Source organism: Heloderma suspectum, chromosome 1 (assembly GCF_057233095.1).
Source record: "Heloderma suspectum isolate Gila_16-S chromosome 1, 16-S_ref, whole genome shotgun sequence".
Lineage (NCBI taxonomy): Eukaryota > Metazoa > Chordata > Lepidosauria > Squamata > Helodermatidae > Heloderma > Heloderma suspectum.
In genome coordinates, this window is record NC_139458.1 from 400,394,723 (window position 1) to 400,409,872 (window position 15,150).

Genomic DNA, 15,150 nt, shown 5'->3' on the forward strand with positions numbered 1-15,150 from the left:
GCTTACTGAAGCGTGCCAAGGGTTGCAGACTTTCAGTGCGATCTTATGTCGACACAGAAGTCCCACTGAGTTCAATGGGGCTTACTCCCAAGTAAGTGCCTAGGGTTGCAGACTCACAGCACAATCTTACATCTACTTAGAAGTAAGCTGTAGCTTTCGTGGTGGCTGCAAGAAAACAGTACAGCACAACTTAAGTGACAAGAACAAGACTCTCCTTTGTACACATGCCAGGGAGGGAGGGAGGTGCTCCTTTGATTCAAACCACGTGTCTGTCGTGTAAAAGAGCTCATCCTAATCCCACAAAGAAACCGAAAACAGAAAGCCCTGGTAAAGATTCAGGTTTTTTGCTTATTGAAGCAACACCCTCAGAATACAGCTGCAATCCTATGCAAATTTACTTGGAAGTAAATCCCCACTGAATTCAGTGGGGCTTTCTTCTGAGTAGACATGTACAGGATTGTACTGCATGAGCAGTATATTCAAGACAAACAAAGTAAGCTACTTTTTCACACAGTTCATAATTAATGTATAGATTTTTATAGGATATGTTGACAGATATAGAATTAGACACATTTATGAAGGACAGGTCTGTCAATGGGTATTTGCTGGCAGGGTAATGCACTAAATGTCAGTATGCCTCTGAATACCAGTTGCTGAGAGGTAAACAATGAGAGAGCCATTTCCAGAATATCTGTCTGGCCACTGCCCAACTAACAGTGCTAGACTAGAGGTCTCTTGGTCTGATTCAGCAGGCTTTGCTTATTCCTCTGTCCATCTAGTTCAAGCAGGCTGTTTCTGACAGTGTCCAAACAAATGCTTCTAGGAAGCCCATGAGTAGTGCATGAAAGCAACAACCCACATCATTATTTGTTCCCAGCATCTGTTATTCATCAGTATACAGAAAAACATTTACAAGGCTTATATCCAATTTACAAGATTGTACCCAGTGGTATCACTCCACTGATGGAGTGCTCTTTGATCTAGTGGAGGTTTCTGTCAGCAGAATAGGGAAGAAGGTGTTTTTCGGTGATTCCTCTCCCTTTTGCAGTCCCACGCTGTTCCGATGGGTTCCACAATTTTCTGCAGCAGATTTTGGGGAGGAGGCAAAATAGCTGAAAATCGCTTCCCTCCATGTTCTGCTGACAAATGCCTCTGTCAGGTCAAAGAGCATTCCATTAGCTGAGTGTCGCCAACTGGATCATACCTTTAATATTTAACAATATTTAACTTATTTAACACAAAATAAGTTTTGGGAGGCTCCTGTTTTTCCTTCCTTTCTCCTCATTATTAACTAGGATTCAACATCATCCAAATGTCCACTGAGAACTTCTCCTATATAATGTCCATTATGAGCATCTGCTATATCATCCCTTACAAAAGGTAACTTCTTAATCAAGTCCTATTCATTGAAATGCAGTTTTGTATAACAGAAGCTAAAGGAAGATTCATCGCTGCATCATGTGACAAACTGGCAAGAAACACAAGAGTTTAACACCCTTGAACCATATGTCAGATAAGGTCCTAGATTAACAGCCATTCTCCCTAAATGCTGCAGTGCTGTCTAAAATAAAAATGCCTTCAGATTAATGCACCATTATTAGCTGAATGCCAGGTTTTCCTTGGACTACATGAATGTGAAATACTGAAGTACACCCATACCAGAATATCCTGACTAGATAATACTACTGGACATGGAAGACAAGTACAGGGTTACTGCACCAATACATCTCTGAAAATATATGATTACTTGCATTTTATTTTTTTTGGGGGGGAAGCAAATAAGTTTATATTTAGAAATAAACTGATCTGAATGAAGGGAGAACAAAATCTAATGAATTTTTAAGCACAATTTGTCCATATAATCTGTAAACTAAAAAAATACTTCTTTATCCCACTCCCAAGAAAAAATCTGTTCATTAAAATGCATTGAAATTTTACATAAATAGTGTATAGTCACTGTCACCAATAGATGCACGTTATGTAAAATGGAACATCTGAAGTGAAACGAGTACATCCGTCTGTAAATAAATATGCATGCATCAGAATGACAATAGCTAGGGATACTTCTCAAGATGAATTAATGTCCCATTAATGTTGGCCAAAACATATATTATGAAATTATTTACATAAATCACTAACCTTAATATTTCTCCTAGGGCATAGCAAAAATATGCTGATTTTTTTTAAAACCTCTTTCGTCTGCATATGTGCAAATTGCAACTAAGCTATTGATTTCTTTATTTACAGCTTTTGCTAAACACAAACTATTTCAAATCCAAAGTACTAAGAGGCTTATGCAACTTTTTAAATTGTTTCTTTAAAATGGCTCCTTTCTATAAGTCATACTGAATTTTAAGGCCATAAATCTTTTTGTCTTAAATGACTGACATTCATCTGAAATATGTGCATTGCACATGCAATGAGACTGGACTCATTTCTGATATTAGCACTGACAGATGTAGATGTTTATTTCAATAAATATATATCAATCCAAAACTTGTCTGACAAGGAACTGTCAGCTTCTAGGACGTGCAGAATGTTCAGATGTCAGTTATGGGGGGCGGGGAATTGTCCTGCTTAAGCCCCTAACAATTTATAAGTATTCTGGAGGGGGATATTAGGGTTGGGGGTTATTTGTCATTAAGTTAAAAATGGCTCCCCTCTCTTCATTATACAAGGATATTTCAGGAAGAAGGAAAGGGAAAAGTTCACCTTTTTCTTTTCGCACAGTCTAGAAACTCGCACCCTGCTATGTAGGTATAAGATGCTGAGGTTCACGCTAGCGCTATATAGCACAACAGGAGAAGGCCTTGGGGAGATAGAAAAGTATGTCCTTTTCCTTTTCTCTCCATCCCTCACCTGAATAGGACTACAACATGCCTGTTCCAGGGTGGCTAGAGCCCTAAACAGGAGCACTCTTCTTTCAGGGTCAGGACAAACTGCAACTGTTCATTGCATATCCAACTTGTAAGATATCTACTTCTTTTCCATTAATTGTCTCCCATAATTCCAAAATCCTGTGTTACTGGCATTACCACACAGAAATTTCTGTTGAAAGATAAATCCCATCAATACTATAAAATATAAAACAAAAACTACAGCCATATGTGTTACTCATGTGCAGAGCACTGATGGTTTCAAGCTGGAGAGGGGAAACACTTCTCACCTCGCCCCCAATATCACAAGCCCTATCCCTCCTGTCACAAGCTCCACTGTACACCATCTGCACATTGAGCATTGTTATCTATGTGGGGACCCCTAAGCACAAGCAGCTGTTAGTTCAAAGAAGTTCTCCTGCAGACAACCACTCTCAAAGCCCAGACTTGCATAATGATATAACATCAAGGCATAATGATATAACATGCAAGCACAGTGAGGGGCTCGCATAATGATATAACATCAAGGATGGAGCAAGAAGTATGGCCCTACTCCACCCTGAAATTGTGAGTGTCCTACACATGAGTAATTCATGAACAGGGTTTAAAATAGCTTTAGAACTGTTAGACGATTTGAAGAGAAAACAGAGTAGATATTATCTGAAACCCTATTTAGTACAGCCAGTTGCTACTAATGCTTAAGAACTACATAATGTGAGTTGGCTTGACAGGGAATGTAGGAATATGAAAAAAGAACAAGTTAGGCTCACTCAAAATATCAGAAGGACTAGTTCAGATGTTCCATTCAAAACCCTGATTAAGAAACAATCATTACATAAGGCCTTACAGGAGGAGGAGGAGGTGGCATTCATTAGGCAAAGGTAGAAGGCAAGGCAGTAAGGCAGAAGGAATAGGTAAAATTTTGGAATATCACTGGAAAAGACACTGATGCTGGGAAAGATTGAAGGCAAAAGGAGAAGGGGACGGCAGAGGATGAGATGGCTAGATAGCATCATCGATGCAATGAATATAGACTTGAGCACACTCCGGGAGAGAGCACAGGACAGGAAGGCCTGGCGTGCTATGGTCCATGGGGTCACGAAGAGTTGGACACGACTGAATGACTGAACAACAACAACAAGCTTCACTAGGAAGCTCAAATTCCTCCCAACCTAGGGCAACAGCATTTTGAGGGCATTTTTTTTCATGGCCCTGAACGTGTCGAGGGAGGGCCACCTAGTGTAGACCTCCCTGTCTGGCCTCTGGTGACAACCCAGGAGATTGGATGTTTTTAAAGAACTTCTTAACAGGCAAAGCCCCAGGGGAAGATATGCTTCCCCCCAAACTATTCAAATTTAATTTAACTGGGCTCCAATATTGGCCAAGCTGTTTTCACATATTAATTTGACAGGAATCACCCCTGCTGGATGGTGGTCTAGTATTATAGTTCCTCTGTATAAAAAGGGCAAGAGAACTGACCCCCCAAATTATAGGCCAATCAGCCTTCTGGATACAGTGTCAAAAGTATATGGAAGGTTTTTACTGAAAAAGCTTCAATCCTAGGCAAAGGAAAATGATATTTTGGCAGACGAGCAGGCAGGGTTCTGCCAAGGGAGGAGCACCAACGAACTTTGTGCTCACCCATTTGATCCATAAGTGCTTGAACCAACTGAGAGGAAGTTTCTATGTGGCCTTTGTGGTTTTTACTTTTACTTTTGATTTAATTGATAGAGACCATCTTTGGGATAAACTCTCACATACTAAAATAGACAAGTGTTTACTGTTTCTGATCCAGAAACTCTACTCGCATGCTGACCTTCAAGTACAGATAGGCTTGTCTGGTTCTCTCTCTGGCAAAGTTAATACCAGAAGAAATATTAGGCAGGGCTGTGTATTGGCACCTTTCCTGTTCAGTTGCTATGTGAACAATCTAGTTTCTGAGTTAAGTTCCCAAAACTGTTTTCCCCAATTAATTGGAACTAGAAGATGATGCTATATGGTGATGATATGGCCCTCATATCTACTACTCAGGTAGATCTGAGGAGACTTCTGAATAGATTAGGTATGGTTTGTAGCCAAGTGTACCTAGTAATAAATAATTCTAAGACTAAGGTGGTAGTTTTTGCTAGCAGAAAACAACTTCATAAATGGCGCTTAGATGGACATCTGATTGAACAAAGAGAGCTTTGGCTATTGGGCAGGAGAGAAATGAAATAAATAAATAGCTTCAAATATTTGGGGGTACATTTCTCTTGTAAAGGCAGTTGGAAATTTCACACAGAGGCAGCAAAACTTTCAGCCTGGATAACAGCAAAAGCAATTCTACTTTATGGGAGATATAAAGGTGACTCCCTGGTAGCCCTCATTCGGAAGTTATATATAGCTAAAATACTCCCCCAATTTTTATATGGGGTGGACACATGGGGGCAGGGACTAATCCCAACAGGTGAAATTATACAGAATAAGTTCTTGAACAAACTGTTGGTACTCCCCTCTGGAGTACCCTCCCCATTGCTAAAACTGGAAACTGACTTGCCGTCTATTAGGGCAAGAATATATAAGGCAATTATTCTGTACAGGAAGAGACTGATGTATTTTGAGAAAAGTAACTTGGCAAAACAATGCTTTAACGAACAGTTTGTAAAGGGTGGATGGGCTCGTAACTGGTTAGCGTTGTCATACTCTTGTCTAGAGGATTCTCAGACTCTTCTGGTCTGTAAGGATAAACATTTTATTAGAGATAACAATTTTGAGGCAGATTTTTATGAAAATGTATTCACCAGCCAATGTCAAGCCTTCTCCCTAAGATTCATCTATCTTAAGAAACAATACTTATCACAGTATTTTTAAAAGCTGACCATTTTTGCTCTTAGAAAGGCCTTTACTGCCCTCCATTTCCAAACAATGCTGACAGCATACCTGGAGGAGAAGTATAAACGGAGCTCTTTGGTACAGCGGACACGTATTTGTGGTGCGGGGGAGGTGGCAGATGTGGTGCATTACTTGTTACATTGTTCCTTGTATGAAGATATTAGGGATTGTTTCTTAGGTGATCTTCTAAGAGCAAGAGCAGGTTGGCCTACTGCTGATATTATCTGTAATTTGTTGACGGATTATAACGAAGTGATTGCAATCAAGGTTGCAACTTTTGCTGTAAAAGCCAAAAAAATCCACCATTTTTTTGAGGGGGGGGAAGAAGCTAGGTGTAGACTGCAGAGGGGACCACCTGCTATATAACATTCTGCTAGTATTGTCACTGGAGTCTATATTGTGTTACCAGTGTCAAATTTTAGCCTTCCTTTTCAATTCTGTTCCTTTACACAATTTATTTTTGTATGGATTTCTTTTATATGAATTTCCTCTGTCTGAGTTTTTAGTATGAGTACCGGTGGTTATGTAGATATTGTGTACTTTCGTTGTGTTTATAATGGCCTTTGTGCTATAGACAAATTTGACTTACTTGTTCAAAGAACTCTTAGACACCAATATGAATCTGTAAGTAATGATTACACAGTATAAGACAGTATTTTATTGTGACTAGAGCAACTTGCTACTGTATTAGTAGAAATGGAAGTGCTGATAATTATATTAAGCAGTTATTAATAGTATTACTGTGCAGCACTGTTTGATAGATGTTAATAAAATAAAAAATGTGTAAAACAGGTTGTTTATGAAAGTGACAGGGAAAAATTATTCTTAGCCATGTTTTGAGCACTAATCAAAATTCTGCAAGTTCCTTAGAACTTCCTTACCTCTTCCTTGGTCTTTTTTGATATAACTCTTAGCCAATCACCAATCATGCTCAGGACAGCAGCAAAATATGCAAGGCCCACAAGGATCCAGAACCACACCACTGGTTTATAGAAATCAAAATATTCAATATCTGATCCCCCTGAAAAATAAAGGGTTTTAGAAATCAGATAAATACGTATGTTTCCCCTGAATATCCCTCATCCACATTTCATTACCATTTATGAAAAAGTTGACTATTCTTTGTCTCTGAACTTCTCATGAACTTTGCAAAACAAACAGCAACCAAAGATAAGAACTTGTAAGTTCCATTAATTTCAACTGGAAAGGTAGGCATACTCTTACATCTTTCCAACTGAACTCAATGGTCTGATCTGAACATCATGCCAACTATGGTTTTGTGTTACGTGAACAAGCCTCAAGGTTGTGTATTCTGTCTCAAAATAATCTGCTTCCAGTTAAACTAACCACAGTGCCCCATTACATCAAAGGTTGTGTATTCCCTCTCAAAATAATCTGCTTCCAGTTAAACTAACCACAGTGCCCCATTACATCCAAATTTGGGGAACTCTGCTTAGTTTAAGTTATGGCTAGTGAACAAACCAGGTTTATGAACTACTGTTTGATCCTGGCTTGTTTAATCACACCATAGTTTAAACTAGACATAGTTCCCCTTAGTTCAGATCATGTAACAAGGAACTCCGGTTAGGTTAAAAGTTAAAGTGGAAGCTTCCAATTGCTTCCTCATGACCATATCAAGAGAAAGCACACAAGCCTAAGGCTTGCACCAGCTCATGCACATAATGCTAAATTATGGTTCAGTATTAGATCCAAAAAGGCCCAGTGCAGTGACACTTACAAATACTTAACTTTGGATGGATTGTACCCAACATTTTTTTCTTCTTATGTTAAGCAGGTCATGGCTGTCACAGAATCATATGCAAATTGCAATTGGGGCTCCAAACGTATGCTCACTTCCCTGGGAGTAAGCCCCACTGAACACAGTGGAACTTACTTCTAAGTAAACATACATATGATTGTGCTGTAAGATATTCAGTCTCAATATTTAGGCAGTTTTGTTGCATTGTATTAGGCATGTGCTGCTTTCCTTTTGGGTGTAATAGACATAGGGTTGCAACTTTAAGTTATCTGTGAAGAATTATTCTAGTATTCAGGCTACTCAGTATTCATTCTCATGCATCCTAAAAGTTAACACACCAGTGTATACCCATGAAACCAATGGATCATATCAGTAATAAATTAACAGCTAGAACCACAGACAAAGGTGTTTTAAATGCATATTCATCCTGGTACAGAAACCAGGTTGGACAGGATACTTAGATGATACAACTATCTTAGTAACTGGTAAAAACCACTCAGTGCCATTCTATTCTATAGAAATCATAGCAGTCTTTAGTGGTCTGTAGTACGCAGTCTTAATAAAAACAATTTGAAGTATTCAGCCCAACAATTTTCATAGGTTTTGGAGGAGTGTGGGATGAAAATACCCACCAAAGATCGGATTAATATTTGGTGGGAGTGAATTCTAAGAATTTGTGAGGGGTGGTCTTTAAATATGAGGTGGTTGAGGTTTTTCTTTCTGACCAATGGGGGTAGACATCTTTTTTTCTGCAAGCATGCCCCTGGGAACTATGCAACATCATGAAGTAGTGTCATTCCCATCAAGCACTCTCATACGGTAGCCAGATGCCCTCTTTTTAGACTACCCTCTATTTTTAATTCTGTCGGGGGGGGGGGTGTCCGGAGCTCCAATTTGTCTCCTAAAATTCCAGTATTTTATCTGAATGCTGCTTATAAGCCTAAGCCTTTTTCTAACTCTATGGGTTAAGATTAGGTTGGAGAGCACAGTGTATTCCGGGAGCTGGAGTTCTCTCCCTCTCTACTTCTATGTTTATGTCTCCCTATCCTTATCAGACTACAAATCCCAGCAAGCTTTGGATGTGTGTGGGGTGGCCCATCTAGTGATGAGGGGGCACAGCCTCAGCAGCCCCAGCTGTTTCAAAATAACACTGATTAGCAGGCTGGCTAGGTGAAAGGGAGAAAAATAACTATAAGCAAGGGAGATGGAGAGAGGACCATAGACAGAGTTGAAGGAAGGTGGTAGGTGGTGGAAGGGAATGGAATAGAATGAGATAGGAACCAGAGTGGGTAGATGGAGAAAAGGAGTACATCAGTTTGCCTCAGGAGGGGGAAAGAAGAACCATGAGGTGACGAAGGAGGTGCTGAGTCTTTCTGGAGCTGAAGGTGGGATAAGGATAAACACTAACATATCACAGCTGAATCCCAAACCCATTTCACTGGACTCCGGTTTCAGGGTTATTTGAAAATGGTTATGCCACCACCCCCACTCCATTCACTCACAACACCTTCCTTCCAGTCTTCCTCATATGACAATAGAAATAGTTTGCATTTTCTCCCTTCCCCTTTCCATCACCATGGACCTGGCAGCAACTGCTCCTTTAGCTTTGGCACCTCCTTCCTTATTCTCCCTTTGGCACTGCAACACTTGTTCTTTCATTGCTTTTCCTGTTTGGTGAAAGCTGTGTGTGTGTTATAGGGCACAATCCTATGCATGTTTAGACTAGAAAAAAAATCATACAACTCCCAGCATGCCCCAGCCAGCATGTAGGACATTTTTCTGTCTAATCATGCATAGGATTGTGCCTTTATTAGTTTGGCCCTCTGACATAGGGGGACACAGTCTTCTTCAATATGATTTGTATTATATTTTTATCTAAATTACAGTAATTATTTCTAAATTTGCATCTATTTACATAAATCAACATATGCACATTTGTGTCCTATTTTGGGGTGATGCAAGTCCTATTTTTTTGGTGATGCATAGCTGACCACCCTAATTCTGTCCCAGGACCATGGGATGGAATGCTGAGGGCAGCCAAACCTCCGCTTGAAGGAACAGCAAGTGCTTTTTATGAAAAAAGAAAAAGCCCTTGCCTACCTCACATTTAAAGGTAAGACCACCTCTGAAAGTAGCCAGATATTCCCCACCACCACCTTCACAGGTGATACATGGTTCCATGAAAGTGTGGAGAGGAGATATATATGACTCAGTTTTAAATTTAATAGCTTAAGTGGAAGCTCCTTGAGTTCTACATTGTGTGTGTTGACCGTGAAGAACTACAGCTTAGCTTAGAAGGGCTGAGAACCACTGATAAGTATTAAAAGGCAAATTCCTGAAACTTCTGTGACAGCATACCAATCTACTGTAGAGCATGGATCAAAATATAGTAAGCTAGGATAACAGTAACTTTTGTTTTAAGGCTTTAAGCAGCAGGTTAATTCCCTCTGAAAGTGAAATAACTGCTGCTTTGGAATACATAATCCACTGTGATAATTTCATTCTACAATTATAATCTTCACGTTCAACATTCCTGAAGGGCCTTTTCTGTAGTGGCCCCCACTCTGTGGAACTCCCTCCCTAGGGAACTCCGTCATGCCCCCTCTTTAATGAGCTTCCGTCGTGCATTAAAAACATGGCTGTTCAGGCAGGCATTTGGGGTGGGTTAGGGTATTTTAGAAAATGTTTTTATTGTAGAATTTTATTGTTTTATTGTATGTTGTACATCGCCCAGAGTGGCTGGGTGACCAGCCAGATGGGCGATTAATAAATTAAATAATAAATAAATAAATAAATAAATCATTCATCTTCTTTATTCTAGGCCAGTCATAAGAAGAGATGTTGTCGTAGTCTAGCACTGACTGTGTTTTATTACTATAAAACTCTAGGAGGTGGCACTATACTTAATTACAAGATGGGAATACTGCAGCAGTAGCTGATGAAAGATACATAGCCTAATGCAGTAAGGGCAGCAAAACAGGGTCAAGTAAAAGGATCCAGAGAGTAACAGGGAGCAGTGAGTGGTAAGTTCAGAAAGCTCACCACTCACAAGGATGAGGCATACATGGGTGAGTCTCAGCAACCCACTGGGTTCTGTGAGCAAGGGGGTTCACTGAAGGGTTAGAGAAGGCAAATCAAGGACCCCACCAGATGATGTAGCAGTTTCAGGAATTGAACTAGGGTGGGGAGAGGAAGAAGGCCTCAGCTTCAAAAGGATTCACTGCAGAACAATACACTAGGTAACATTTTAAATACTCTACTTTGTGTTCCAAAAATGCCCAAGGCCAGCCTTGATATCAAGACTGGCAGAGCCCTGATTATGATTAAAATGCTAAAAAGGCTCATCTCATATTTTGCACTTTTGATAGATGTCTATTTGTGCATACCTCCATATTTTCTAAGTTAAGCAATGTCACCTAGTGGTAGACCAAGCTGACTGCAATGACCGAGGCACTTAATGTCCCAGGCATTTTGAGGTTATGCGAGGCTAAACCTGTCATGAGTGTTTAACACTGCTTTCAATTACAGGCTAAGCAATTTCATTGACTCCAGTACATTAGTGAAATTGTTTAAGTCTTCCTCTTAACATTCTTAGGCCACTGCTGTGGTCTGGAGCCAGCTGGCAGTGCTATCATCAACACCAGTATACTGAACATAAGCACTACAGAAGCACTTAAAGGGAGAGGCATATAAACAGAGTGATTTCCAGCAAGCTTTCAAATGATGTAAAAAGCATATACTTGAATAAAATATTGCACTTTTCCTTTTTTTAAAAGACTACTTACTTCTACTAAGGAAACAATAATCTTGACAACGATTTGACAACCAGATCCTAAATTGAGGAGTGGGGGCACCACTTTGAATTTAGAAGCCTTCAGGCATCCTTACTACTTTCTCCTAAGCAAAGGTCTCCTCTGAGACAGGGGTGGGCAACTTGTGGGCCTCTAGATATTTTGGCCTTCAGCTCCCATTGTCCCTCACCCTTGGCTATGCTGGCTAGGGCTGATGAGAGTTGTAGGCCAAAACAACTGGAAGGCCACAAGTTGGCAACTCCTAGTCTAAGATAAACATTAGCATCTCTGTCACACTCCTTAACTTCTGTGGCTACTTATAAACAACACCTCAGGAATGTTGGGACTCTAGGTTCTGGAATTTCAATTAACAATTCTAAAATCTGAGGGAATGGTTCTTTGTGGCTTTGAGCCTGTAGAAGGTGCCTGTAAATCCTGACAACATTCAAAGCAGAATCTCAATAATGTGCAATTCAAGCACAGTACGTAGGGATGGGAGAGAAATTCGTTGAGTTCACATTTTAATTAATTAAATTATTACAGTTTATACCACCCAATAGCCAAAGCTTTCTGGGCTGTTCATAAAAATTAAGCTTTACATTTTAACTTCAATTAAATTAAATCGATGAGATCTAATTTCACACTCTCAAACCAATACACAAACCAAAACTCAGTTATTGTTCTAAATTTTCACTTCTCTAAATTTTGTAATGGAATGTTTCAATCAAAAAAATGTGTACAAAAATGTGTACATTAGAAATGCACACAAAAATGCATGCACTTGGAGAAAAACATACACACATGTGTACAAAAGTTCATGTGGACTTTTTAAACAAATCAGTGTCTGGGACAAACTGAATTTAAGACTGGAAAAATGAGAAAGTAAGAGAAACCAAAATGGACAGATTCATGACAGTAGGCGTAGAAATAGTATATTTAAAAAGAACATGAGAATATCTGCCTCTGGTTGGCATCACCAGCAGCCAATCAGAGACAGAAGCGTTTGAGAAATAGGAAAACAGCTCTCCAATAACAGAGGAATAGAACCGGTGCTGCTATGCTATTTATGTGGACTGATAAACTGTCAGTTGACAGAGGTGAGCCAGGAACCAGAGTTAAGCCAGGGAGTCAGAGCTGGAGAACAAAGCAAGAAGTCAGAGCTGAGGGACAAAGCCAAGGACCAGAAAGAAACAGACAAGAACCAGGAAGTTGCTCAAGCAAGGTCCAAGCCCAAGGAGGAAGCTTTTTATAGCCCTTCTGCCCAGTTAGCAAGCCTACGTGGGGAAGGCCATTCCAGAGCCTGAAAATTCTCACTTCAAGCACAGGCAACTCCTGACATGAGCTGTGGCTTCACTTTGAGGCAGGAGCTGGGATTCCTCCTCCTGCAAGAGTGAAGTGTTGGATGTGCCTGATCAAATCTGATCTCGGAAGCTAAGCAGGGTCAGTCCTGGTTAGTACTTGGATGGGAGACCACCTGGGAATCAGGCTTCCTGTACTGAGCAGAGGGTTGGACTTGATGGTCTTGTAGGTCCCTTCCAACCCTATGAGTCTATGAGTCTAATCTCAATCATCTCATTTGACCTGTAGTTAAATAGCCCTTCTGCCTTTGTTTGACCTCATTCATGACTTGTTTCATTCGTGTCCCATTTCCCCTCTTCCATCCCACACCTTTTCTTTAGTATTTCTTATTCTCCTCCTATCCCCTCCTCAAGACAGCTGCTACCCATCTGCTCATCATCTGAGTTCTACAACACCTTGATATATAAGATCGATGATTAATCATTATGTCACTTTTCATTCGACAAAGTTCTTTATAGTTCTTTTCTTACAGTTATCCTGAAAAATAGATCAGGACGAGATAATGACTCGTCAAAAGCCACCAAAAGGACTTCATGGCTGAGCAGGCATTTGAACCTTGGCATCCTCCATCTAAACCCAAAGCTGTATGCTTTGCCTACTTGGCATATCTATACAAAAATGCTTCAGAAAGAATTAGCTGTAATTCTGTACTATTTTTTTCCTGTTTCTGCACTGTTTTTAATCTGCTCATAATTTATTCTCATATAACAAATATTTAAGCTTTGATTCTATATTTAGCATAGTTTCTATAATCATGCTGAAGATGACAGAATGTACATGAAAAAGCTCTCCAACTTTTCACCTTCACCAAGCAATTTATTTTTTGAAAATGTCAAATGCAATGGCTTCCTTTCAAACCAGTTGAAGAGAATTTACACCTACGGTATTCTAATTCTTCAGGAGAAGCTAAAAATTGTTTCTCCAGCTACCCATTCTCAGCTCATTTATCAAGCTGTAATTGTGACAGTAAAGTTTTTAATGCATCAAAAATGACCTCTTTCTCACTAGTGTAGACTATTAATGTGGATGTCTACTACAACTATGGGCATTTTAAATCAGCAGAAGGCAATTTCTTGAGTGTCAAAGGACAGAGTTGAATGATAAGGAATACCAGACCATAGGATCAGACCAATAGTTTTCAAAACAGATGGCAAAAATTAATGGCTGTTTACCATAAGTATTTTGCTAACCAAATAGGAAATTATCTTCTGTAAATAACTGTACAGGTGTTCAGTCTGCCAAAAACATGAAAGGGCTTCTTGTTAATTTTTTCTGCTTGTTTATTTACACCTTTCCCCATATTCCAAGATCTGTTTCAGATAAAATGTGATGTATATGCAAAGTAATACCATGAATGCAAAGAAATCCCTTTACCTGAACAGGTTGGTCCATTAATTTTAATAGGGGGAACCAATTGACACACACAGGCCAAAATCCGACATACCATTAGTGCTAGTGCAGCTCTGCTGATTATTCCCATTGTGCAAGTGCTAGAGAACCACTTTGTAAACCTAAGATCTGGAAGCAATTTTGCAACTGGCTGTACAAGTGGAAATTTGGTTGGATTCTCCCTTGCACAACATCATTTGCTAGTGGAATGACACCACTGGATACAACCCATACAGTCATTTCTATACACGAAGAGGCCATCTCTACTGGGGTGACTGGGCTACCCCACACATGGATGTGTGGCCTGGAACATCTGTGTATAGATATTTACACACATAGCTTTAGATGCATCTCTACATGTTTAATCGAAGATGTATAATTGGACAGAAATTCATTGTGCACACATGCCATATTCATGCATGTAGCGGGCTTTGTCTAAGTATTTTCTTTCCTCAAATCTCTGTGCTGATCACTCCCACGTCAACCATATTTACATTCGCCAAGATTAAACAGTAGCTTGCCATTTGGCTGCAGGACTTGTTGAAAGAAAGAGTCTCAACATCACCAGCAAACATATGCAACATCTTGCTGGATGAAAGATGTGCAAATACTTTAAGTACAAAGATGTACAAATACTTTAAATAGGTGGTAATATTTTTTCATTGTTATGCACTGAGACATCCTTCAGCAATAAAGTGAGCACAGAAGAAGCATTCCTTAAAAAAAAAAAAACAGGCGGGGTAAAAAATATCCATACAACTGAAGAACTTCCTACCAATACTATCCTTCTTCCTTTTCTTTCTACTCCATTGTTATTTCAGAAAGATTCTCATAGATTCTACTAGCATTTCTAAAAAAGGTGCAAGCATTCCCATTCCTATTTCATTTATCTCTCTATGTGTAAATTCTTCTGACACTTTAATCTCTGTAAGGGTTCTCAAAGACTCCTACTCACTTCTTTCAGACACTTAATTTTTGCAAAGCACATTTTTTAATAGTACATGAAATATTCGAATGTTGGAAGATACTTGAATTATAACTGCGGGGGGGGGGGGTGCCATCAATAAAGGCAACACAGAGACTGGAAGGAGAAGTAGGAAAGAAG

At 39.6% G+C, this 15,150-nt stretch overlaps 1 protein-coding gene across 4 annotated transcripts in view; it reads right to left on the reverse strand.

The window, feature by feature from the left end:
- Positions 1 to 15,150, reverse strand: part of KCNK2 (potassium two pore domain channel subfamily K member 2) — a 181,333-nt gene that overhangs the window by 42,646 nt on the left and 123,537 nt on the right. For all 4 annotated transcript variants that reach the window (XM_084832661.1, XM_084832655.1, XM_084832651.1 and 1 more), the window contains exon 6: positions 6,629 to 6,768. In XM_084832661.1, coding sequence (XP_084688787.1) covers positions 6,629 to 6,768 — 140 coding nt within the window. The remainder of the gene's footprint in view (positions 1 to 6,628; positions 6,769 to 15,150) is intronic.